General features: G+C 41.2%; 1 protein-coding gene across 3 annotated transcripts in view; it reads right to left on the bottom strand.

Annotated features, from left to right (window-relative positions):
• Positions 1-25526, bottom strand: part of pitpnm3 (PITPNM family member 3) — a 112747-nt gene that overhangs the window by 40127 nt on the left and 47094 nt on the right. For all 3 annotated transcript variants that reach the window (XM_039778747.1, XM_039778732.1, XM_039778738.1), the window contains exons 4-5: positions 15113-15183; positions 14727-14947 (exon numbers count right to left, since the gene is read on the bottom strand). In XM_039778747.1, coding sequence (XP_039634681.1) covers positions 14727-14947; positions 15113-15183 — 292 coding nt within the window. The remainder of the gene's footprint in view (positions 1-14726; positions 14948-15112; positions 15184-25526) is intronic.

Consider the following 25526-nt stretch of genomic DNA (forward strand, 5'->3'; position numbering starts at 1 on the left):
GTACACGGTGGGCTCGATGGTGTTTTAAGCCTCCAATATCGCCTTACAGGCAGCTAACCCTCACCTTAAACCTAAACATAACTTCTTTGACAACCATTGCCGCGCTGCCTGGAAGGCGAAGTTGGGGGCTAAAAACACCAAACACCACACAGTGGGAGGAGCTGTGTGTGTGTGTGTGTGTGTTTGTGTGTGTGTGTGTGTTTGTGTGTGTGAGTGAGACACAAGTGACAGAGAGAAGGCGGAGAGCAGGGAAAGAAAATGCAGCTGAATGTTTAAATAGCGTTTAAAAAAATAATAATTATAACGAAACGCAATGTGCGGCGGCCGGTGTTGATAGTGAGGCGCACCGCCACACATTAGTCTATGTGTGGGAAACACTAGTAAGAAATACAACATATCAACAAAGCCCTTTGGGAGTGTTCCCATACATACTTTGTAAAATGGCAGTCATCAGTTTCTAGTGCACATTAATGTCAAAATAGATGGTTTTGTTCATTGAAAGATTCCTCAGGTGTTCTTTTGTGATACACGTCCCTTTGACTTTCCTAAATGTATTGATGTCTAATCCAATCTGTCCATGATGCACTCCACCTGATTTGAGGCCAGGCTTTCCACAATGTTACTGGGTGTGTGTGTGTGTATGTGTGTGTGTGTGTGTGTGTGTGTGTGTGTGTGTGTGTGTGTGTGTGTGTGTGTGTGTGTTTGAGTGAGTGTGCGCGTGTGTACGTACCCAAGCAAGATAAGGAGAAGAGGGATGTTATCTCAAGGAATAAAACAGAAGCAAACCTGCACAGATATCAGCAATGAGAGCAGTGTCTTTGTGTCTTTACTGATGTGTAGACATTAATGGATGTGTGTGTGTGTGTGTGTGTGTGTGTGTGTGTGTGTGTGTGTGTGTGTGTGTATTTGACTCTCTGTTGCCCAATTACAGTGCAGATGCAGATCAAGCGAGACACTACGTAAAAGATGGTGTTGCCCTGCACTCTCTCCTTGAGCAGCAGTGCCAACCCTGTCATCATCCATCAGATGCTCTGATTACAGGAAGAAGCAGCACAGCCACATCAAGGCTGAAATATGTCAGCAACCATGCACACATCACTACACAAAAGGGCACAACCTCTGCAAGTGGCTGACAGTTCTGATGTACTGAAACAAAAATTTACATAATTCAACATTTTAGAAAGCACACAATTGCTCTCCAAGATACAGCTTGTATCACAAGATAAATATTAATTTCATCTCCATTTAATCTAATCAATAGAGAAATAGATATGTGATTTATTTAGCCTGGCTTAACACCCAAACTGAAATTAAGGAGAGAAAATGGTTGCCAGGCTCTGCTTTACAACAACTTCAAAACTGTTTGGTTGTTTTGTTTTTAATGGGTAACAAATATGTTTATAGTTAGATTTTTTTTTTTTTTTAGATTTATTTTAAAGGTGGTTTTTAGCAACTCAAACAGGGGTAAACATAATTACAGCATTTGTTGTGGACCGTTTTGAACTGCGGACAAACACAGGCTACCCAACGGTGTGTGAGACTGAGTCAGAATAAATGATAGTGTCCATGTTCATTGTACAGAAGAAATATACTGTACCAGTCAGTGAAACGATGTTGTGCTTGTGTTTTTAAGGAGTTTTTGGAGAACGATGGAGCTCTATGGCACAGAGGAATAACATATATCAGGCTTTAAATACTCAGGCCTATCTGCGCTTAAGATCAGCCCTAAAATGTTATGGCGTGCCATGGAGAAACAGTCTTGAGGCACACCCAATCATTAAATAGTTTGTTGATTTTCCTGTGAGAGGATTAGTGTCCAAGATATATGCTAAACTATGCAAATATCTATAGGGAAACTCCCAATAGTAAGGGACCAAATCATCAACTATCAGCCTATTGGAAAGAACAGCAGCACAAATATCAGACTTAATGACCTCAAACCCACAATAACTAGAGGAGAATGATTAGGTAAGGTGTGGTTTCTGTTTGTTTCTTTTGTTTTCCTTGAGCCGCAGAGGGTGGGAGAGGATCTTTGTTCTTGTTCAATTTGTGTTTTTTTTGTTCTGTGCGCCATCTGACATTATCTGTCACATATTGTGGAGATTGTTTTGTATGTCTAAAGGTGCTAAAAAAAATGTATCACAAAAAAAAAATACTCAGGCCAAAGTAGCAAAAGTTGATACATTCATGATGTTTTTTGATTTTCATGGGCTGAATTAACATAAAAAAATATAGACGATCATCAGCCAAGTAAACATTAAAAAGACTAAATACTTATTGAGCAGATGGCTCAAATTGGAGCTAATTAGCTAATACCTAACACCTGGGCCCAGCTGTCCAGTCCTCATGGCAGGGCTCGACATTAAGGCTTGTCCGCTTGTCCAGGGCAAGTGGATTTTTTGTAGGGCAAGTGGAAGAGAAATTTACTTGCCCCACTGGACAAGTTAAAACTCAAACAAAATAAAATGCCATGTTACTTCACGTTATGTGCCACTCATTACGTCTATGTTACCGATTTGAAACAAATACATTTTTTTCCTCACAATCCGCGGCAGCGGACCCAGGTGCAGCAGGTCAGCGGGCCGCTAACGTTGGACCCAGCCCGCTGTTCAGCTCATTCTCTGTAAGCGATGCAGCATGAAAGCAGCCAGCCGGTGTAAATTAGCTAACGTTAGCTTGCTAACTCCGTCTTACCGTTACCCCCTCACCACCAGTGTTGGGAGTAACGGAGTTTAAGTATAACGGCGTTACTAACGGTGTTATTTTTTCAGTAATGGAGTAATCTAATTAATTACTTTTCCCATCGTTGCAACGCCGTTATCGTTACTGAGAATGTAAAGTGGCGCGTTACTACAATCTGGTTGAATGAAGCACGAGGTAACATCAGCTGCCTGGAGAGAGCAGGGGTGGGGATGATGATGACACCGTTGCATATGACTGCACACTCTGACTACTACTAAACACAAGACCGCGTCGAGCCAGGGAAATTCAAAGGTACCGTTCTCGAACTGGAAGTACCGGCACTACTTCTTACTCATTGAAATTAAAGGCAAGAATGTTTATGTAATATGCACGCTATGCCCAGGAAAAAAGACTTCATCCACATCTGCCTCAAGCAACTCAAATCTCATGAAGCACCTCACATCAACACATGCTAACACGACACTTGTTGCTGCTGCTAACCCAACCCCAAATGCAGCTAGCGTGAGCTCCAACGAAGGAGACGGAGCTACTCTGTTAAAACAAGCAACGCTCGATTTTTTGGGGCAGCAACAGGTGACCAAGGCTGAGCTGAACACATCAATCAGTTAATATAAACGTCTTTGACGTTAAAGATGTTATAGAACGTAATAATGTTATAGAACATAAAAAATAACGTCACAGTTACTTTGCTGAGCAACTAATTACTTTTACAATGTGGTAACTAATTACTTTTTTAAAGTAACATGACCAACACTGCTCGCCACATCATTCACAGAAAACGAGCCGAATACAGATGTCACTCATGGCGATAGCTGTTTGCTTTGTGTGGATGAAGCATAACGTTAATTTGACTCATTTAGCGGCTGGCTCTCTGCCTCGTAAAAATTACAAAATGATAAATCTTTACACAAACAAGTGACTTTTGTGCATGGACAAGTGAAACGTAAATGTACTTGTCCAAAGGACAAGTGCCTCAAAAAGATAATGTCGAGCCCTGCTCATGGTAAAGTCACCGGCGCTGCACAATTTCCATTCCCGACACTGAACAAGCCCCGGTGAATCTAGCCAACAAGATACAGCACGGAAATAAAATAGTTTTGAAATTGTCTGTTTATCTTTTGATGGAGGCTAATTGTTTTCTCTTGCTATCAGTCTTTGTCCTACAGTAGTGTAAGCTCAAGCACTATTACTGCTGTCTGTCTGCACAATATGTTTGAAGTGTACACAACAATGCACACTTGAATCAAGCTGCCTCTATGCTCTATTTTTCAGGGAGATGCTCTTTTGTCCTGCTAATTGGACTGGCATGATTTATTGGAACATCCATCAAAACTGGCTTTGTTTAATTAGAGCTAAACATTGTGTTGCCATGGTTACATACCCCAGCTAACTAATGGAGTTTGTGTACCATCTAGTATGCAAGTAAATGTTTCTCCAAGTATCAACCCAAGAACAATTGGGGCCAGAGCAACTTAATGTTATTTCACTGATTGTGAATGTCCCGTTTTATATTAGTCAAATTAAGTCATTTACTTGATTGCTTACACTGATTGCATGTAAATCTTCCCATTAAATCCTTTTTTTAACTTTGCAAATCAGAACAAATCCTGAAGCCCCATTATCAGTAGCTGCAATTCTGCACCACTACATGCTCAAAAGTGGCAATTTCTGTTACAATTACAAAATACCATGCTGCAGGCTTTATGGAACCTGTTGGGAAGAAAAGAGACAACTGATGTGACTGATGTTCCCAGCAACACAGTGTTCACCGGTCAGTCCAGGAAATCTACAGTGGATGAAGCTACCTCCGGGTGATTATTTACATCAGTTTTTAACCTATTCTGTTTGACAGAAATATGTGAAAATCTAACTGGCAAACTTATCATCCACAAAATGATTTGAACAAGATCTGTTTATACCTGTTTTGCTTGTATAAGCCATATTAAAACAAATCACAGTTGACCTGCTCTAAGCAGCTGGGTGTGGCAAGCAAAAGCACCAGGCATACTGAAGTTGCACTGTGCCCTTGATTGCTGCTGACATGCCCCCCCTACTGCGCCTCCTGTCCGAATTGGGCAAAGTTGAGTTCACAGCAGGTCACCAAAATGTGAAAGTATGTGAGACCAACAAAAAGGCCATCTCGCCAGCCCCAGCAGCCATGTGCCACAAGGTGTCACAAATACAATCAACCCTCAGAGGGATACTAATAATATTAGGATATTAATTGTAATTTTAAAAATGTTTAAAAGCTGTTATTTTTACCATTACCATTAACATTATGATATGCACTGAAACTTGCAATCCTCTTCCTCTTTAGTTGCACAGCCACTTCAAATTAATTCAAGTATGCATTTCAGTAAAAGATGTTCCTATTTTACATATATAATCACAAACATTAAGTGATAATAACTGGCTCAAAGACTTCAAAATTAAACTATGTGTCAACCAGCAATAACCTAGAGTAATCTCACTCTTCCAAATATCTACAAATAGAGACGTAAAAGAGAACACACACAAGTTTGTCTGAGTCTGAGTAGGGATGAAAAACAGCCCAGACCACAGTTCCCCTTACTTGTATGTAAAATTAGATTTTGGAAATCAACTCTGCAAGTAAACTACAAGTTGAAAAATGTAATCAAGGTATACAAACAGCAATTATAATCAAAGAACTTCACACTTCAATTACATTTATACAGAGAAATAAAATTGTTTACATGTTTTTATTGCCTTAATCAAATTGTAATTATTATTGTCATAATTCGATAGACATGTAAATGAACCGAATGAAGGCTGGGCAAAATCTGCCCGATAAAACTGCACCCAACATGTAACCTGTGTTAGGACCCACACTGTATGAACGCTGCTCTCGAGGGCAGCTTTTTGAGACAGACTCTACGCTTTGAGACGCTCCCATGCAGATTTGTAAGAAAACAGTAAAAAAGGAAACCTTTGTAATATATTCTGTATCATCACTGTAACAGCACTGCACACAGTTATTTGCAAAACAAACAGTGTCACTCCCTCTACAGAAGCTGCTGTGTGAAATATTCAGCTCAGGCAATTCAAGCACAGAGATGGTGATGTATTGCTCCAGGAGGAAGACTCTCTGAACAACAATATACTAAATAAATCAGGTCAACTCATAATTCAAACCAGGATTATTTGTTTATCAGGTGCCTTTTTTTTGTTTTAGGAGCTGTAAGAAATCCCAACATTCCAGCTGAGTGCCACTGAGGGTTTTGGCCAAGCTTTGTAGTCGCTTGGCCTTGATCTTATTAGAGTCTTGTTAACAACTACTGCTCACATACACTCCCAAAAACACACACTTGCTACTGAGGAAGAAAAAGCACCAATTTATATTCCAAACACAGCTCTACCTCTGAACAGTTTCACAAGTCACAGGACAGGAACAGAGGTTTAACACCTGCTGCACTGCTCAACAAATGTCAGGTGAGACACTCATTATTTGTGTTGCATAATTACTTGGTTATGCAAGCACTTGTTAGTAACGTTAAGACGGCGCAGACACTGTTTTACATGCAAAAGAGTGCACATAAATGATTTGTTTGTCTGTGCGCAAGAGGCAGTTTGAAGGTGTGAACGTCCTCGACCTGCAGGTTATTCTCCGTTCAGAATCGATGGTCCTTAATTCATTTTGCGGCGATCATTAACATCTTGGTCTATACAAACATGTGCTTTGGAAAAGGCTGCTCCACCAAACCATCCAAATCCCATCTGCATTTAATGGTTGTATTTAATCTCAATAATCCTAACTATAAATTTCTCTAAAATGCTGGTGATCAAAATAGTTGCGGCTGTGATGACAGGGCAGAACTGGAAAGCGGTGTATCTGCTGTCAGAAACTGAGGTAATAATATCATCACCAACAAGCTTATGATATTAGAGAACCTCAATAAGCATTTCGCTGAAGCCGGTCATGCTTTCCATCAGCCGGCCCCCCAACAAAAAGCTCTACAAAACCCGCAGCTACACGTCCACACCCCCCACCACGCTTCTCCTTTACCCCTATCCTGACAGCTGACGTGCTGAGGGAGTTGCAAAATCTGGACCCATACAAATCAGCCGGGCAAGACAACCTTGATCCTAATTTCCTAAAATTATCTGCAAATATTATCGCTTTCCCCATTACCAACCTGTTCAACCTGTCTATCGCATCTTCAGAAATTCCTCCCTCTCTTCAAAGGGGGAGACACCCTTGACCCAAACTGCTATAGACCCATATCTAGCATCATATCTTACCCTGTCTTTCAAAAGTCCTTGAAAGCTTGGTCAATAAACAGATTACCATCCACCTTGAATCCCACTGTATCCTTTCCGCTACACAATCTGGCTTCCGTCCACACTCGTCGCTTAACTCACTGGTACCAACTCATTTACAAATCCATGCTAGGCAAAGCCCCGCTGTACCTACGCTCACGGGTCACCATAGCTTCACCCACCCGCAACCTGGGCTCTAGCAGTTACATCTCCTTGGTCACCCCAAAAGCCCACACCTCATTTGGCCACCACTCCTTCCAGTTCTCAGTTGCAAATGATTGGAATGCACTTCAAAAAACCCTGAAATTCAAAACCCTTCATCTCACTAACTGCCTTCAAAGTACGTTTATCTGAGCTCCTGTCCGATCACTGTACTTTCTAACCGTTCTCCATCTTTCGTGCTCTGTTTACGCACCCTTATTGCATTATTGCATTCCATTATCTCTGTCACGTCCCATTGCATATTTGCACAGATGCACATTTTCACCTGCATTGCTATCATATTCTGCTTACGCCCTTTTACACCCAGGTATGCTCACTGTCATTCCTCTAACCTATGTGTCACACAATTGTTGTACACCACAATCTGCACCAACTGTATATTGACTCTTTACTACATCTCAGCATTTATATATTCTGTCTATTCAAATATACTGTGATATTACTGATCTACATCACTATTCAAGACCACACTTTGTACCAACTGTATATTGACTCTTTACTACATTTCAGTATTTATATACACTCACCTTAAAGACCTAATTTCTTGTTAATGCAATTATCTAATCAACCAATCACTTGGCAGCTGCTTCAATGCATTTAGGGGTGTGGTCCAGGTCTAGACAATCTCCTGAACTCCAAACTGAATGTCAGAATGGGAAAGAAAGGGGATCTAAGCAACTTTGAGCGTGGCGTGGTTGTTGGTGCCAGACGGGCTGGTCCGAGTATTTCACAATCTGCTCAGTTACTGGGATTTTCACGCACAACCATTTCTAGGGTTTACAAAGAACGGTCTGAAAAAGGAAAAACATCCAGTATGCTGCAGTCCTGGGGGGTGAAAATGCCTTGTTGATGCTAGAGGTCAGAGGAGAATGGGCAGACTTATTCCAGCTGATAGAAGATCAACTTTGACTCAAATAACCACTCGTTACAACCGAGGTATGCAGCAAAGAATTTGTGAAGCCACAACATGAACAACCTTGAGGTGGATGGGCTACACCAGCAGAAGACCCCACCGGGTACCACTCAACTCCACTAAAAATAGGAAAATGAGGCTACAATTTGCACGAGCTCACCAAAATTGGACAGTTGAAGACTGGAAAAATGTTGCCGGGACTGATGAGTCTCGATTTCCGTTGAGACATTCAGATGGTAGAGTCAGAATTTGGCGCAAACAGAATGAGAACATGGATCCGTCATGCTTTGTTACCACTGGGCAGACTGCTGGTGGTGGTGTAATGGTGTGGGGGATGTTTTCTTGGCACACATTAGGCCCCTTAGTACCAATTGGGCATTCTTTAAATGCCACAGCTTACCTGAGCATTGTTTCTGACCATGTCCATCCCTTTATGACCACCATGTACTCATCCTCTGATGGCTACTTCCAGTAGGATAATGCACCATGTCACAAAGCTCGAATCATTTCAAATTGGTTTCTTGAACATGACAATGAGTTCACTGTACTAAAAGGGCCCCCACAGTCACCAGATCTCAACCCAATAGAACATCTTTGGGATGTGATGGAACGGGAGCTTCGTGCCCTGGATGTGCATCCCACAAATCTCCATCAACTTCAAGATGCTATCCTATCAATATGGGCCAACATTTCTAGAGAATACTTCCAGCACCTTGTTGAATCAATGCCATGAAGAATTAAGGCAGTTCTGAAGGCGAAAGGGAATTGTAATTTCTAATCTACATCACTACCTAGTCCACTATTTGCACCAACTGTATATTGACTCTTCACTACATTTCAGCACTTATAGAGACTGTTTATTCATATATATTGCATTATAACTGATCAACACCACAAACTAGATCACAATTTGCACTGTTTTTGTTTTATTTTGTTTGCCTCTTCACTACATCTCAGCAGTGTTATAGACTGCCTATTCATGTATATTGTGTTATTACCATATCACTTTCGCATATCCTTTATCTTACTTACACCTCACTTTGCACCGGCTCTGTAATGCCTCCTTAACCTGCACTTTATGTAGCCTATTGTATTCTGTATTCCTGTATTGTATTGAATGTGTAACTGTATGTTGTCCTGTACGCTTACGCTTTTCTTGGCCAGGTCGCCAAGAAAAGCTATCTTTTAAATAAAGATAGTGCTCTATAGTCTGGGTTTTATGGTATATGATTGTAGATTTAAATTAATTGAGTGCATGATTCATCCAACCGGGCTACGGGAACTATAAACTTCCAGATAACCATCAATCAGTGCAAAGATTTACTGCTACTTGGAAGGTTTTTTGTTCCTCAAAGGATGCACATCAACAGAGCCCTGAATGGCAGAGGAGCGTGCCTCACGTCACTATGACGAGTTGGCCCCGTTGTCTCAAGATGTGAGTCACTCGCTCACGAGCGGAGACATTTACCGTGTTCACGTCTCTCTGCTCTCATTAGTAAAATCCAAGCGATATTAAATGAGAATATGCTGAGGTCATATGGAGGTGTGAAGTGCACATCTTAGAAGACTCATTTACATAACAGAGAAACCTCTGTTATTTGCCACAGTTGGCTTTAAATCGGCTGTAAGGTTATCCTTCATCCTTGAACCGAGAGAGCTTTACAGTTTATTGCTTTTCCAGTAATTATGATGTTATGTTCTCTAGAAACGCTGTCAGAGACTCACTCAATGACACCTGAAGGCAGGCTAATTACATAGTATTCTATACTGAGAGATGTACAGAACTCTTCCTCAAGGTTTAATGGTAATGTGATGATGAAGAGATCCATTAACAACAGTGGGGAGAAGATAAGGCCGAGTGAGCCGATTAAACCTCCAATCAGCCTCATCTCACGCAGCATAACCCTGCGATGGACTCTATTATGCTGCCTCGCCACCCTCTTGCCTCTTGCCATATAATGTCAAACTGAAAACTCTGAAGTCTGTCAGATTCCTGCTTAATTGCTCTCCCTGTTTCTTAATGGCTGGCTTAGCAATGCACAACTTTTGCACAATTAAGATGAACAGCAATGGGTCTCTGCAGAGTCTTCTTAATTAGGGAGAGGGTACAGAAATAGTAGCAGCATGTCCTGATGGGCAGAATAATGAGTCGCTATCTCCCTGAACTGAGGTCACTATTTGTGCACACGGACAAGTGGACTTCCTCCTCCATCTCCTTTCCCTGATAGAAAACTGATCCGGTGAAATGATGCAGAATCTACTAAGATAGGAATCCATTTTCATTATTTTTCTCCTGCTACTCAGATGAAGTTCTCAATAGTTGAAATGTTTATTTCTCTTCAAACTGTGACAGAGGTGGTGTGTTGGTTGCGAGAGGAAACCAATGTGGGAGTCTTTTCACTGTCACTTTTAATTGGACTTGCTCCAACTGTGTTTGTGTGGGATGTATTTGTGCGAGTGTGTTTATGGATGACACGTGTGTGTTGTCATGACACCCAGCTCCTAGCCAGCACTGCCAGGTACATTCATTAGCAGGCAGAGCTAATAATGAGCGCTCAGAGCCCCGTGGAGCACAGCAGGCCTTCCCCACACATGGCAATAAGGACAACACAAGCTGAAAAACCATGTTCAGTCTCTATGGGGACATCTTACAGTACATGAGAAATTATGAAGCACTGAGTCAAAACTGGTTTGTTTATGTGAAAGTTTGTCTTGAGGCGCTAAAAGGTTTTGCCACCTCCACTCTGCGCTGCAGTTTTCAGCCAAGCTGTTACCCAGAATGAGAGTAAATTACCCACACAGAAGCAATTCCTTCCCGTGGGGCTGCCTATTCCTTGTTTATGTTGGCACGCAAATAAATGAGGCTCCGCTCAGCCACAAGTCCAACACTGTCATTAGAGCAAACACTGTTAACTGATGAAAGTGTAGTTGAATAAGTGTTGTGTTTGCTGCTGTGTGGGTGTGTATAAATACCTACTGATGTATTGTGAGAGAGGACCTGCAGCCATCTGGGCATAAGTATGTTTTGTCTAATTTCACTGGAGAGCTAAAACACATATTCACTTCTCATTGTTTTCAGGAGATTTTCAACAAGCTGTTAATACGCAGAATGTTGTCTCTCTCTCTCACTTATAAATTAGGGCTAGACGGTGGATTATTAGTTCTATCTAGCTCTATTGGTGGATATTAGGTCTATATGTGTCTATATATGTCGGACAATAAGTAACAGAAATGTTACAAAATATCAATATCGGCCTTGAAAGTCCTGTATCAGTCAGGTTATAACAGACATAATGTGGATATAGACTACCCATTGCCTAACCTGTTTCTGAATTATTTGGCTTGTGCATTTCTTTATTTATCTTTTTTACCATTTTATTTTACCATTTATTTTACCAATAATGAGACAGCTTTTGTCCTTTGTGACATAGCGTTTTAATATGAATCAATCTCTTTTCAATCAAAATGTTATGCATTGTGCATGTGTCAGCACACACAAGAGCAGGCAATTGAGACACAGTGCAGTAACTCAGTTCTGCTCAATTCCCATGAAAAGATGTTGTTTTCAATATTTCATCTCTGGATGTGGTGAAAGCTAAGCGGACGTCAAGCTGCCGAGCAGCTTCAGAGCTCAAACCACTTTACACTCGTCTTGCTTCCAGTCATTACCTCCCTCCTGCTAACGTCAATCACAAAACCAGACAGAAACCTCGACTTAACTGCCAAACGCATTCTCTCAGCCACGGTGATTAGTGATAATTCAGACAAAACATCCTCAGCATATAATTGGAGAGCAGCGAAAACTAAGTGGCGCTGTCAAAGATAAAACTGGTGACCACTGGGACATGTGGCATTAAATGTGACATTAAATCATTAGTTACGGCTAGGCAGCGCTCTGCACACATGCAGCACATGAGAAAGAGCAAGCACATGAATGCAGACATATGTTTACCTCCTGCATCTCAGAAATATCTTCCAGCCAGGAATAAGACATGTGAGCTTTAATGACGCTAAAACTGTATTATTTTTCATGAGGGAAGACTTATCTACAGTACTGACTGCTGTACATCGCTGAGATGCTGTACTAACATCCATAATTAACTCCCACTCTGAAATTAATACCATTAATGAATCCTGAATACAAAGTAACAGTAGCTTATTAGACAAACAGATAATCAAACACATTCCTTGCAGAGGCCTCATTCAGGATCAGTGTACTGTAGCGTACAGTGAAATGTATAATGTAATTTAGTCATTTATCTTGCCGTGTCGAGGACTTGACGGGAGAATGAACAATTAAAAACAACAGCATTTAAAAAGGTTAGGAGTTAAATATTCCACATGGCCACATGCTTCTAGGGGCTGAGAAATGTCATCAGCATACTAATTATTAGAATAATAACATTGCACTGGCTGTTTCGGGGTCAATATATATTCTCAATTAACCTTCACTACCTTAGCCAAATTCTAAATTATTTCTATAATTCTTGCAGGCATGCATTCATACTGGGCAGGCAAGTCCTGTGAAGTCTGTATCATACTGCTTAATAGTAATTAGGGCTGTCTGTCAAACTAGTGAGAATGTTGGTTGAAAAGAATAACACAACAGACTAAAAACTAAAACGTCATAAAAACCAATAAGGGAAGCAATTACGCTATTCAAATCAAATCGAATCAAATCGATATCTGATGTCAACAGCAAAGAAAAGAGCTTTTTTTCACATTGGGCATGTTGACGTATGGTAGGAAAGCACAGACGTTTTTTTTTTTTCATACCACAACCCCCCCTCTTCGGAGGACAACTTTATTTTTATTATAGAGCAATATTTTTTTATGTACACAGTATTTTACATTCAGATTTAGAATTACATTCAGTGCATTAACAGTTGCCCCACCGTGCCATTCACCCTGTTTTAGTGAGACCCTGGATCCATATAAGGGCAGGGGGGATTAAAGCACTACGCACGGAGTGTAACACATAACACATAAAACGCGACAAGGTGACGAACAGAACAACAGAGGGAAGTGAGACAGGACAATAACAGAACTGACAAGACGGGACAGGACAGGCAGGTAGTAATTGGGTAGAATGATCTACGATTCATTCATTATTGGGTGATCACGGTTTTCGTGTTTGAAGGGAGTTGGAAAAACATGTTATGCATAAGTGTGGATGGTGTTGATAGTGTGTGTACGTGTGTATGAGTAAAGTGATAATTGCAAGGGAGAAAGAAAAAAAAAGGGGAAAATAGAATAATTAAATGATATAAATAATGTTTCTAATAGCATCAACTCTGTTCTCTTTAAATGTCCCAGTATGCCATTGCTGTGTGACAGTGAGCCACCATGCACAATACTAGGACCCTGAAACTGAAGCAGCTAAATGGAATTCAGCCTCATTATATTGACTTGTTCACAGCTGTTTTTCCTACTCTGACACGTGAAGCTCTCTTCTGTGAAAAGAGCCCGTGCAGCATAGAGTTCAGGCAGAGCACTGAAGTGGTCTTTCCATTAGCTGTTCCATTCATGCTTCACAATCTTTCACCAGCTGCCTAGTAACTTCCGATCACATTCATGCAGGTGTACAGCACGGCCAATATAACTCGACGCTTCTCACTATTACTCATTCCAAAGCTCCCTCAACCACCCCAACCTCCTTCGTTATGTGTGAAGCTTTTGTTATTTGTCGAATTTAATTAAGATTTAATGTTCATGTGTCCGTTTCCCTTGGCGATGCCCGGATTCTTTGAGAGCTGAGAGCAGAGCCTTTCCAACAAACCTCCCAAGTGTAACTACGTCAGTAAGCAGCCTGTGGAAGTAGCCACTTACAGTGTACACATAATGGCGTCTTAAGTGACACTGAAATTAGCAGTATTTCTTCCTGTTGCATTAAAAGTGACAGGAAGAAGGCAGGAACAGCAAACTCATTAGCTGTTGACATACAGAAAGCATACCATAATGTGCAATAATGTCTCGCTCATAGCCTATCCATGTGTTCGTGTTAATTAAATGGATAGTTGTTAGCCAGCTAGGTAAACTGTTTTCAGCACAAATCATTTCTCTGGCATGTTTTGGAGTTACTGAATATCTTCAGATGCAGTAGTACCACCTACAAATATTAGATTTGCGTGCAGCTCTGGAAAAGCATGATAGATGCAATCAGATTTGTGATCTGGCTGAAGCTGACACATGGACAGTTGGATAACAAATTAAAGGAAATAACTAATATCCATCTTAATACCTTGTGTGAGTAGTCAAAATACCTTGGGCGCAGTTATTTGTCTGTTCTGTGATACTTCACGGTATGCAACAGGTGTCTCCTTTTCTTGGAGCGTTTTGGGAAATAAAGGGTGTGGGAACATAACCTGTCACACTTTAAATGGGATAATGCGATCATAGCTCCTTCTGCTACCCAGGGATAGAAGGACAACCTGGGCTATGAAGGTGAATAAAGTGTCTAAGCTTTTGGGCCAGCTTTAATGCTTGTTGATGTAGATTATTCAAGCCTCTGGAATTATACTGGAGGGACAAACAAAAGACTATTAAACACTTGAAATGACAAGTGTAAACGGGGCCAATGAGGCCTCCCTGTTCTGGCAACAGCACTCACTTGGACAACAGGGAGAAGGCTTCAGCGCACACGGCCGGACATGGCACCAGCTGGATCTTCACGTGTTCGGCGGCAGCCTTGAAATGCGCCCACGTCACCTTATCCAGCACTGACGTCAGGGTGGCCACATCGCCAGCCTTTGTGCTGGGGTCTCCGCCTGCTGTGTCCAAGATGTTTCCCCCATGCACCACTAGCAGCAGCACATGCGTCTTACATTTCCTCTGCAAAAGGGTTCAGGTAGAGTTGAAAAAAAGAGACTTGAAAAGAGAGACATAAAAGGAGTGAAAGAATAGAGGCAGCATTCTGTGAAAGCAGTGGGGCCACAAAGCAAAACAAATAACCGGGTACTGCTGACTATACTGAGATGCTGTTCATAATGATCCTACCTCTATGTCCTCCAGTCCTTCAATGCTGCTCTGAGGGGGGCAGCGTGGACCCCCCAGCTGGTAGAGACCCTCTGTATTGGATGAGTAAAGAGTAGAAGCAGGAAGTGGCAAGAAGAAAAGAAAGAGGGAAGAATAAGGAGAGAGAGAAGGGTCACTGCAGGAGCCACTTCACCCAGATGCCCCCATAAAAGAAGCAGAAATGGATATTGATTGGTGAATATGGTCAATATTACTAATGCCTCTTCATCTCTCTTCATTTGTACTCCATACTGGGCGATGGGATTATGTACCCTTAGGCTCAAATGGCATAACCATAAGATTCAGAAGTCAATAGTGACAGTAAACAGCAGGAGTGTGGTTGCATTTCTGCTGCAGCATCTATAGCCATCACATGTAATTGGATTTTAGTTCCTCTGCTGCAGGAGCAACAATAGACTTCTTTTCTAGGGACAAACGATGAAGGGATGGGGACATTTTTTATCCCAACTAGAAGCATTTCTCCCTCTCTCTCTGTGCGGTGCAGCATTTGATGGGAACCTAGCCAAACTCATTACCCTCTCTGGAAGCCTGTGCACGCTGTGTCATCCTATTCCCGAGCTCTGTTCTGTCCCTCTTTCTATTTTCTCTCTCCGGGCTCAAGGCATGGCTCTGTGTTTTGCTCGCTCATTGTTTATTTGGCCTCCTCGTCTGGGACCGACTGCCATGGGAGGCTCTCACAGACTCACGCGCTGTCATCTCCCTTCTACTCCGTTCACAGCCTACAGCCTGCTTCCGACTGCTCAGCACACACAAGGGACTCAGCACACTGCACTATTTTGGTCACAAAGTAAAGGGAAATCAATAGAGGCAGGTTTTCTTTTTTCTGAAAGAGGGAGGGAGGTAGGGCATAAAAAGTTCCTCCATAATCCTTGCCAAGTATTTTAGAGTGAAAAGTTTGCTGTGTGATTCGACAGCAAGCAGATAAATGTGTTTGATAAGAAGGTGGTTGTACTCATTTGTGGGGCTAGATCATTATTGTGTTTTTGAAACACACTAATAGACCTGTTTACTAAAGAGCTGCAACACTTATTAACAAGTCAACCAATCGATTCTATTAGTATTTTCTGATATTTTATAGACTATGCAATGTATGTCTTTTATCAAAAATTATGTTATGATTTGATACTATAAATAAAATTGAATTGAATTGATATACTATATATATATATATATATATATATATATATATATATATTTTTTTTTTTAAGATTATTTTTGGGGCATTTTAGGCCTTTATTTGTATAGGACAGCTGAAGACATGAAGGGGGAGAGAGAGGGGGAATGACATGCAGCAAAGGGCCGCAGGGCGGAGTCATACCTGCGGCCGCTGTATCGAGGAGTAAATCTCTATATATGGGCGCATGCTCTACCAGGTGAGCTACCCAGGAGCCCAATATAAAATATTTGACAGAGGCGGGACAGAGTCGTTGTAAGTCTCAAGCTGTGGGGCGGCCTCTAGCTCACCCAGAAAGAGCATTCGCCCCATGTTGGCTGAGTCCTGCAGCGGCGCAGGTTCAAATCCGACCTGCTGCCCATTGCTGCGTGTCATCCCCCATCTCTCTCCCCCTTTCCTGTCTATCCACTCCCACTAGTTATTAAAGGGAAAAGCCCCAAAAAATAATCTTAAAAAAAAAAAGTCTCAAGATGCGTCTATGATGTCCGGGAGTCAAGTATAAGTCATAAACGTTATGCTTTAAGTCTCAAACATGTTGTTTTTTTGTCTGTCTGGTGCTCTGCACTGCCAAACACACCTTTCCCATCCATTGTGCAATATCACTGGCTGCTCTCAGATAGATTCAAAGTATATTCATTGTCAGGAAAATGAAGAGTTGATTCAATTGAGGTGAGAAATATGCTGAAACAGTGTGTGTGGCATGAAACTCTATGACAGAAACTCAGTCCTGGACAAACTAAATTATTTTAGACGGGTTAGAGCAATGCCTTAAAGCAGATGGCTGAAATAGGTGTTATTACAAGTATCGCCACAACAATTTCTGTGGCCGATTGAGTGAAATATGATTTCACAGGTTTTGGGGAGAGGAGAGTTGCAGCTTCATTCAATGTAGTTTGGATTTCTAATGCCCCAAGAAGCATTACTATAAGTGTACAGATCATGACTCATTCGTACCTTTATCTTAAAGGAAATTCTGTTAACTAAGAGCAAAACAAAAGAGCAAAATTGTTTTATCACATAATACACAAGTTAAGATAATAATAGTGTATTCAAGCACACACTCAAACACAGCCAATATAAAAAGCCCTGCATCTCACACACTGTACTAGAAAATGTACTGGCTGCCAATCAGCCAAACCGCTGGGTACAGAACAATGTAGAAAAACTCTCAGAGGAAATAGCAGAGCTTTGCTCACCTCATAATTTTAGAGGGCAGCATGCATGCTGCAGCCCAGCTTGTGAATCTAACAACAAGTAAGACATTTGTCTGATATTGGGAGAAACTGACAAAATCCTATTTCTGTTGGCACGGCTCAGTGGTATTAACCGGCTTCCTGTGGTTATGAGGCCAATTTCTTTTTTCCTGCAGCAGATTAGTGCTCCGTCCGTCTGCTTCTCTGTTTTCATTTATGGTGCTTCCTCTCAGTTGTCAGTCAATATGTGCTTTTTAAAGCTTAGTGGTATTTAGCAGCTCTCAATCTGCGCTTATTTTCTCCCAACAAATGGCCTAACCTTGAAAGCACCCTGTGAAAAGTTAACAATGCCGTAGTTCAGCAGCACTGTGACCATCTCCAGTGGCTTAAAGTGCAGTCAGGCACACACCTGTACACACTACAATGTAAGTTCACACGGAGCATCCGTTATCTACTGCAGTCTGACATATTTCTTAACTTATCTGTGAAGAGAAAATTGACCCCAGAAAGAGGGCTGTGAAGAGGAAAGGGCTCAACAGAGAAGTCTACTAGAGCTGAATAAGAGGATGAAATATTGATCTATTGATCCAAGTTTGGATCCCTCTTGTGTGTCATTCTGTCTGCACAGCTATGATATAAAATGTAATTTTTCCTTAAAACAAGGGGTGTCTCTCCAGCATGCAGTTTTTGTTTTCTGTTTCCTCTCAGGTCTCGACCACTTCTATCACTATCACACATTTATAACCTTCGATTGAGCAGATGGGAGAAAAACAAGAAGGGGGGATGCAAGTGAGTGGCAAAAGACTGCATTCATTTTTGGGAAGATTTACTTCCAAACTAGAGATTTTTATCCTCAAAAGGGAGAATGAAAATGGCAAAATGCCCTCAAAGTTTCCTGCCTGGAGTGTAAATTGACTCATCAGAGAGGTACAGTAATGCGGGCAATTATCTGTTTTCCTGGAAAGATATGCACAGAAAACAGCAGAGTTGGCTTTTAGTTTGAAAATTATTTTTGCCTTTAAATATTTCGCTCACACAAGACATGCTACGATTTTGAGAAACATAAGAAGAAATTTAGGATGCAGAACAAAGCCTCTGATTTACATTTGTAGGAATTGATTATGAACACCCTATAGTACACATATGTGGGACAATAATCAATATAACTGTACTATACAAGGTATAATCACACTGCAATAGACCCATAGTATTATGGCAGTGTCTTATTGAAATTACCAGCTGTGGTCATGAGGAGAACCTCTTGGCCTCATTCAATTAACATGACAACATCAGAAAAACAGAGATAGCTTGGGCCCTATTTTAACGATCTAAGCGCTTGCTTGTGGCAAAAGAAGATTTTGCTTTTGATGGGGGAATAAAGGGTCCATGCGCCTGGCGCATGTTTCAAAAGGGTTGTACTTAGTGTCTTCATTAATCATAGGTGTGTTTTGGGCGTAACATGTAATCAACCAATCAGAGATCATCTCCCATTGCCTTTAAAAGCCAGGCGCGTTTGGACCTTGGAGCATTGCTATTATGATGGAGGATTTGCAGAGCAGGAAGGAGAGATGTTCATGAGAAAAAACTGAGCTGCTTGTGCGTGAAGTGAAAGTGCGCAAGTAGATCATATATGGCACGAGCACTATGCCACCAAAACTTTTTCACATTTTAATATTTATATTTTTAATCTTCTGCATGTTATGTGTGCTGGTGCATGTCCCTGTGTGTGTAACAAGCATAGGGTGTGTTTACGCTGTTAAAATAACAATGAAATTCTGCGTTAATGACTTTAGACCAGGTTTTTGTTGGTCAATGGCGTGATCACTTCCTGCTGCCTCAAGATAGAGAGCATTTTTTAAAACAGCTTCCTGCTGCTGCTGGAAACAACGCTGATGAGCGCAGTATAACTGAATTTAAATGGTGAAGTTGTACGCCGTAAAAACAAAAAAACTAAATAATGAGCATTTTTACATGTTACAGTGTTTGTTTACTGCCAAACAAGAGAGATTTCCTCCATTGGGAGCTGGTATGGTAAATGACAAATCCCTTGAAGTTCACTTACACACACACAAGATCAATGATTGATAGATGGGTAAATCTGAAATGCAAATTGTGTTTTGCACTCCGAAACACACTTCTCTAATGCAAAAATACAGAATAACTTATAGTGATCTAGGGCACGGGGAGATGAGAGGTTTTTACATGTGATTATTTGGGCTGAGATACAGTAATTGTACAAAATTTTTGTGTCTGCACATCTTTATCAGCAATGTACAATAACCATTAGCCATACACGTTATCTAGGAAAGAAATCTTGGTTTTCTTTTTTTTTTTTAAAGGATTTTTTCAGGAGATATTTGTTGTGGAACATTTGCCTTTCTTTGACAAAGGTCCCGAGTCCGCATAAAACCAAGGACATCGCGACTGCAAGAAGTGAAGACATTTTTTATTTGTATCACTTGATTTGAAAGTGTGTGCTTAAGTAGCAACAGGTTAGGGGGCTCATTTGGATGTATGATGTCTCCTGACTGGTTGAACAGCCCCCCCTGACCCCTGGCACATTACAGGCATGCTAACACGCTCAGCCATCTGTTCACTGCTGCTGAAATCTGTGTATGTCATGTCATGTACTGCGAGAAGACCCCCAGGAGACGCCACCAGCTCCACTGCATGACAAACTCTCTCTCACACACACACACACACACACACACACACGGTAGCCAAAGCTCATTCAGTGTCTGTAACTAGGGATGTGCTAATCTGATATTCACCAAAAGCACTGGATCTAAATGTAAGAAAGAAAAAAAGAGAAAGTAAATCAGTATTGGATTGTTATCAGTGTAAACCAGGGGTCAGCAACCTTAGGCACGCGTTCCACCATTGGCATGCTGTAGCTCAACCAATGGCACACTAGCAATAAGTGTGTCTGTTATTTACAGTAGTACAATGAACTTTTCCCCCAAATGCCTCTGAAATGTGACTGTAGCCGAGTCAAACTTTCGTTTAAAGAGCATATTTAGACGGAAGCACCACTTTTAAGATTTACCCTATTTTCGTTTTCAAATGGCCTTTTGAATGGGAGTGATAGGGGCACTTTTACGCTAGCCTCAAAATAGCTATTTTTAAAACACTAAGAAGGCTCGACACAACATGAAACTATGCTCCAAGTATCACCAGGGGCTCTACACATGAACGAAAGCATTACATGCATACACAACATTGTTTGTGTACCCAGAGTTTACTAAAAAGAGGTTTTGAACAACTCACCGCAGCTGTTGTTGTTTCCGGCCACTACCACCTTGGCAGTCAAAACGAGTCGATATCTGAATGCGAATGAACAGACTCCATGTGAGGCTCCTTTTTCAACTACAAGGTCAATATTGGTTTTCAATAACGACAAAACAACGACTTATCCGTGCATTTATATGGAACTAAGTTTTAGGAGCTTTCCATCTTTACTCTCCTCCCGGTTACGTTGCATTCGGAAATCGATTGTTTTGACTGATAAAATGGCTGCGGCTGGAAACAACAAGAGCTACGGTGAGTTGTTCAAAACCTTTCTTTTTAGTAAACTCTGGGTACACAAACAATGTTGTCAACGCTTTCGTTCATGTGTAGAGCCCCTGGTGATACTTGGAGCATAGTTTCATGTTGTGTCGAGCCTTCTTAGGGTTTTAAAAATAGCTATTTTGAGGCTAGCATAAGTGCCCCTATCACTCCCATTCAAAAGGCCATTTGACCATGCCGAAAAACGAAAATACGGTAAATCTTAAAAGTGGCGTTTCTGTCCTAAATATGCTTTTAAACGAAAGTTTGACTCAGGTACATTCACAAAATGACCCTAGGTTGCATTTTGGCGAGAGTTACGCTTTAATGCTGATATGGAACACTGACTACCAAGAATATTTTAAAATGGCACTTCATATTAAACAAATACTCAATGTTTTGGTATCGGTTTTGGAAAAGGAAAATTGGTTATCGAGTCAAGTCTATTCTCTAAGTCCTTTTATGTGAAAAAGGGGGAGAAACCTCAGGAAGGGCAACAAAGGAGGGATCCTTCTTCAAGGTGGAACAGATATTCAACAGGTGTATACAGAGTGGGCATAGGTTGCAGTAGTATACTTATTATATGAATAAATAGATTTAATTACAGAAACTAAGTTAATGCAGCACATAACATATAAAACTAAGTAATTATTAGAGTTTACGGGATATAGATCCATTTCTGCGTCACATAAACTCGAACAACATTAACGCTTGAACACTATTTCTAAAGGGTCAAGGACAAGTGTTTACCATTAGCAGGAGAAAGCTATGTGGCGTTACCACAATGGTTTGTTTGGTGTCATTTCATACAGTCGTTCTCTACCTCCTCCTCCTCCCCTTCTCTCCCCTCCTCACCCTGCCTCCCCCCGCTGGAGCTTCAGGCGGCAACAGTGTTGTTTGGGTGTGATTATGTGCTCTCAATGTGGGGTCACACAGCATTGCTTACTTCATATCCTGCCAGACCAACACGCACATATGCACACAAATGCAGACTTACACACACGTTATAGGCATATACTGTAGACACACACAGAAATACAGACACACAGGAGAAAGATCCTTTAACAACAAAGGTGCAAAGGGCTGTACAAATAAGAAATAAGAGGCAGAACAATACTCTTATCATCTGATCACATCATTATCTCACCACTCCACCTTTTTTGTTTTGCTCTCTTTTATTATAATTCTGCAGAGAAATTGCTTTTGTCTTTGCTTCTAAGCCTCCCTACGTAGTTTTTGTTTTCAAGAGAAAGACAAAAAGGAGAAACATTAAAGTGATTGTGCCTATGCAAGCATCGTACGCTAAAAATGGCCAAGGGAAGGTGGTGGGCAGAATACAGATGAGTCTCAGACCTTAAATTTCTGTTTTTGCCACTCTCTCTCTGCATGTGTTTCTGAATAGAGCTACAGGGGGCATGCAGAAGACAGAGCTGTTGTGCTCTGAGGAAATGGGTAATATATTTCTCTCCGGGTCACTTCATGTGGAATTATATTCTTACCATATAATATATTATGTTTGGTCTGTGTTAGGTTGTTGGGCAGGACTTATCACTTAGTCATCTGAACATGTGACGTCGCCATTTTAGCTAATGTTATTCCAGCTTGGCAGCTCACACCAGGAACAGCAGCCAAGTCAGAGTCAGTAGGTTTGTTTATGTCAGCCGGCTATTTCAGGTTGGACTATATTATACTGCATCAATCAGTGAACGAAGTGGGAGAAGATGGCCATGAAAAGAGCACGACTTAGGATGAGAGGGAAGAAGTGCTGAACTTGATGAAAGTAGAGGTGTGAGGGAGACAGCCGCACATTCATAGCCACGATGCAAAGAATGATTTCATAATTTACCAACGTTTTGACATGACAGTCTTCTTCAGGGTATTGAAGAAAAAGACTGTCATGTCGAAAGGTTGGTGAATTATTAAATCATTCTTTGCATCGTGGCTACAAGTGTGTGAGACTATCTTTCCTTCACACAGCCTAAATATAGCGATTTGAGTGTTTTGCACAGTGAACAGATGGGGAGCCTGAAAGGCGTTGGAGCGATGGCTGAAGTCTGATCACAGGATGTCACTGAGAAGAGATGAAGAAGAAAGAGCAGAGTGGAAAATAAGGGGCAGTTGTGCTCCAGGCATTCCTCTCTGTCACCGAGGTTTCCATCACCGTTGCCTCTATTGGGAGGGAAAGTGTTTACAGTCACCAGTGGCTTGTGGTGTAATGAATGTAGGAAGATAGAGAGGTGGAAATATAAGAACATGATGAGGTGATGCTATGGGAAGGGAGTGAAAGTGCAGAGAGGTCGGGGGGGGGGAATGGATGGTTAGAGAAGCTGAGGAGAACAAAAGAGGGAATGAAGGAATAATGGAGAGCAAAGGGAAAGAGGTTATAAACCCTGAGACGCATTTGAGGAACCGACAAATAGAGATGAAAGGGTAGTGGATGTCGCCGCTCAACTGCTACACAGGCTGAGAGTAGTCCAGCTGCACCTTTAAGGTTTCCTGATGATTACAACACCACGATCTGATCCAGTCTTCTCATATTTTATTAAGAATGAGGTAATTAAGCATATGGGTAGCTGTAGCTGTCACAACCTCATTTACCAGAGAGATTTTAGAGATGACACTAAAACATCACAGTATACCTGGGAACACAGAGCATTTAGCAGCTAAAGAGCCAGATATTGATGAAGACCAAAACAGAGCATAAAAAGAGTGAATAATGGACTTACACTTGTCAGGTGGTCAGAAATACAACTTCAAAATTAATATTAATGTTGCTTAATTTCTGCAGCATGTGATAACAGGCAACTGTTTTCTAACAAGTTCTCTGTTCATACCGAGCGGGACATTTTGCAGTTAAAAACACAAACTTGGCTCATTTCTCTTTTGGACAAACTATGTCATGGCAACCCAATTTCTAAATTCCCATCAGACATACCGACACTGGGCACCCCTGTGATTTCGGGGTTAAGACGCAAATCAATGTCCAGTTCGAATCCACATGCAGACTTTTATTGCCTCTCTCCTTCCCTCATTTCCTGTCACCTCCCTTCTAGAACTATCTAATACTGCATTAAATATACACCAAAAATAATTTAAAAAGAAACCACATCTTTGAGCACAGTGGTTCTCAACTTCTCAGTGCAGCACAATATGTTTAAAACATTACCCAATTCTGTTATTGTTTCACTTTCTTCACCTTAGTAGAGAATATGTTCACCTCCATTTATAATAATTTTCAAGATTCCCATATGACCTCAATCACTTTTGTTGCAGCAGCTATTGTTGGTGTTGCTTTGAGATCCGTTTCGCTCAGCTAAATTTATGTCTTTAATAATCCTGTGCCCCCACGAGTGTAGGATGTAAACAACCAACCAAAGAACATCAGCAGGCTTTTGCACATTTGTATGCAGCACCGTGTTGGGGAGTGTTTCTATTTTGGGCAAGTTTGTTGTAACTTTAGGCTGACTGAAAGAGAAAGGAAGAGAGGGAGAATGTGATTACTTAGTAACCATTACTTATTAATTCTCAACAATGAGCGTAAAAGTGTACTGGAACCAGCAGTCCAGTATTTTCTTTCCATGCCAGTGGGTCTTAAATGTTTATATGTTTATATGTTTGCACACATGCTTTGTCATTTCAGTGGTGAGGTGTGATTGAAATAAAAACCATCTGCTGTATGAGACACAGCTTCACATTGATCATATATCACATTAGAAGCATCTAATCCTTGCCTCTATTTCATAAAGAAGATTGGCCAGCGTAGGGCTGTGCAATTAATTGAATTAATTTCAATTTCGATTTTGGCTCCCAACGATCACCAAAATAGTATAATCGAGAAAAAAACGATTATTTTGCCATGTTCTGTTTTGCAAGAACACTCTTATTTTGTCTTGTGTTCTGAATGACACACGCATGCGCACATCCGCACGCGCACATCCGCCCCTCCCGAAGCCAGTCAGGGAGGCAAGTCGTGTGCGTATCATCCGCTGGAATTTAAAAACTCAGCGCGAGTAAAGATGGCAGCAGCATTTGGTGAGCAAAAAAAAAAAAGGCAAAACCAACTCAGTTGTCTGGGAACAGCTAACGTTAGCTAACCCTGCGGTCCCTCTGCCGCCGCCCCCGCTGTATTCTATAGACGTTGTATTCTCCCGACACGCTGTATTCACTTACTGTTTAAAACTTTTTCAAGCATAGTGGGGGTGCATAGGCATACTGCTCAAAACCAACATTAAAAAACATAGTAATGTTCCCTCAGCATTTAGTTTTGTTGTTAAACTGTATGCAAATGAGCAGGGACGTTAAATCACCTGTTTCACGTAACGTTACTCTAAGGTACCGTCTATGTGCTGGATTTTTCCTAAGTTTGGCTAGCCCACGGATGGCGACATTATTGATATTTTGGCACAATGTTTAGTAAAGACCGTAGTAGTGGTCATAGTGAGTGAACATGTGATGTGAGATG

Source organism: Perca fluviatilis, chromosome 2 (genome assembly GCF_010015445.1).
Source record: "Perca fluviatilis chromosome 2, GENO_Pfluv_1.0, whole genome shotgun sequence".
In the NCBI taxonomy this organism is placed as follows: Eukaryota; Metazoa; Chordata; class Actinopteri; order Perciformes; family Percidae; genus Perca; species Perca fluviatilis.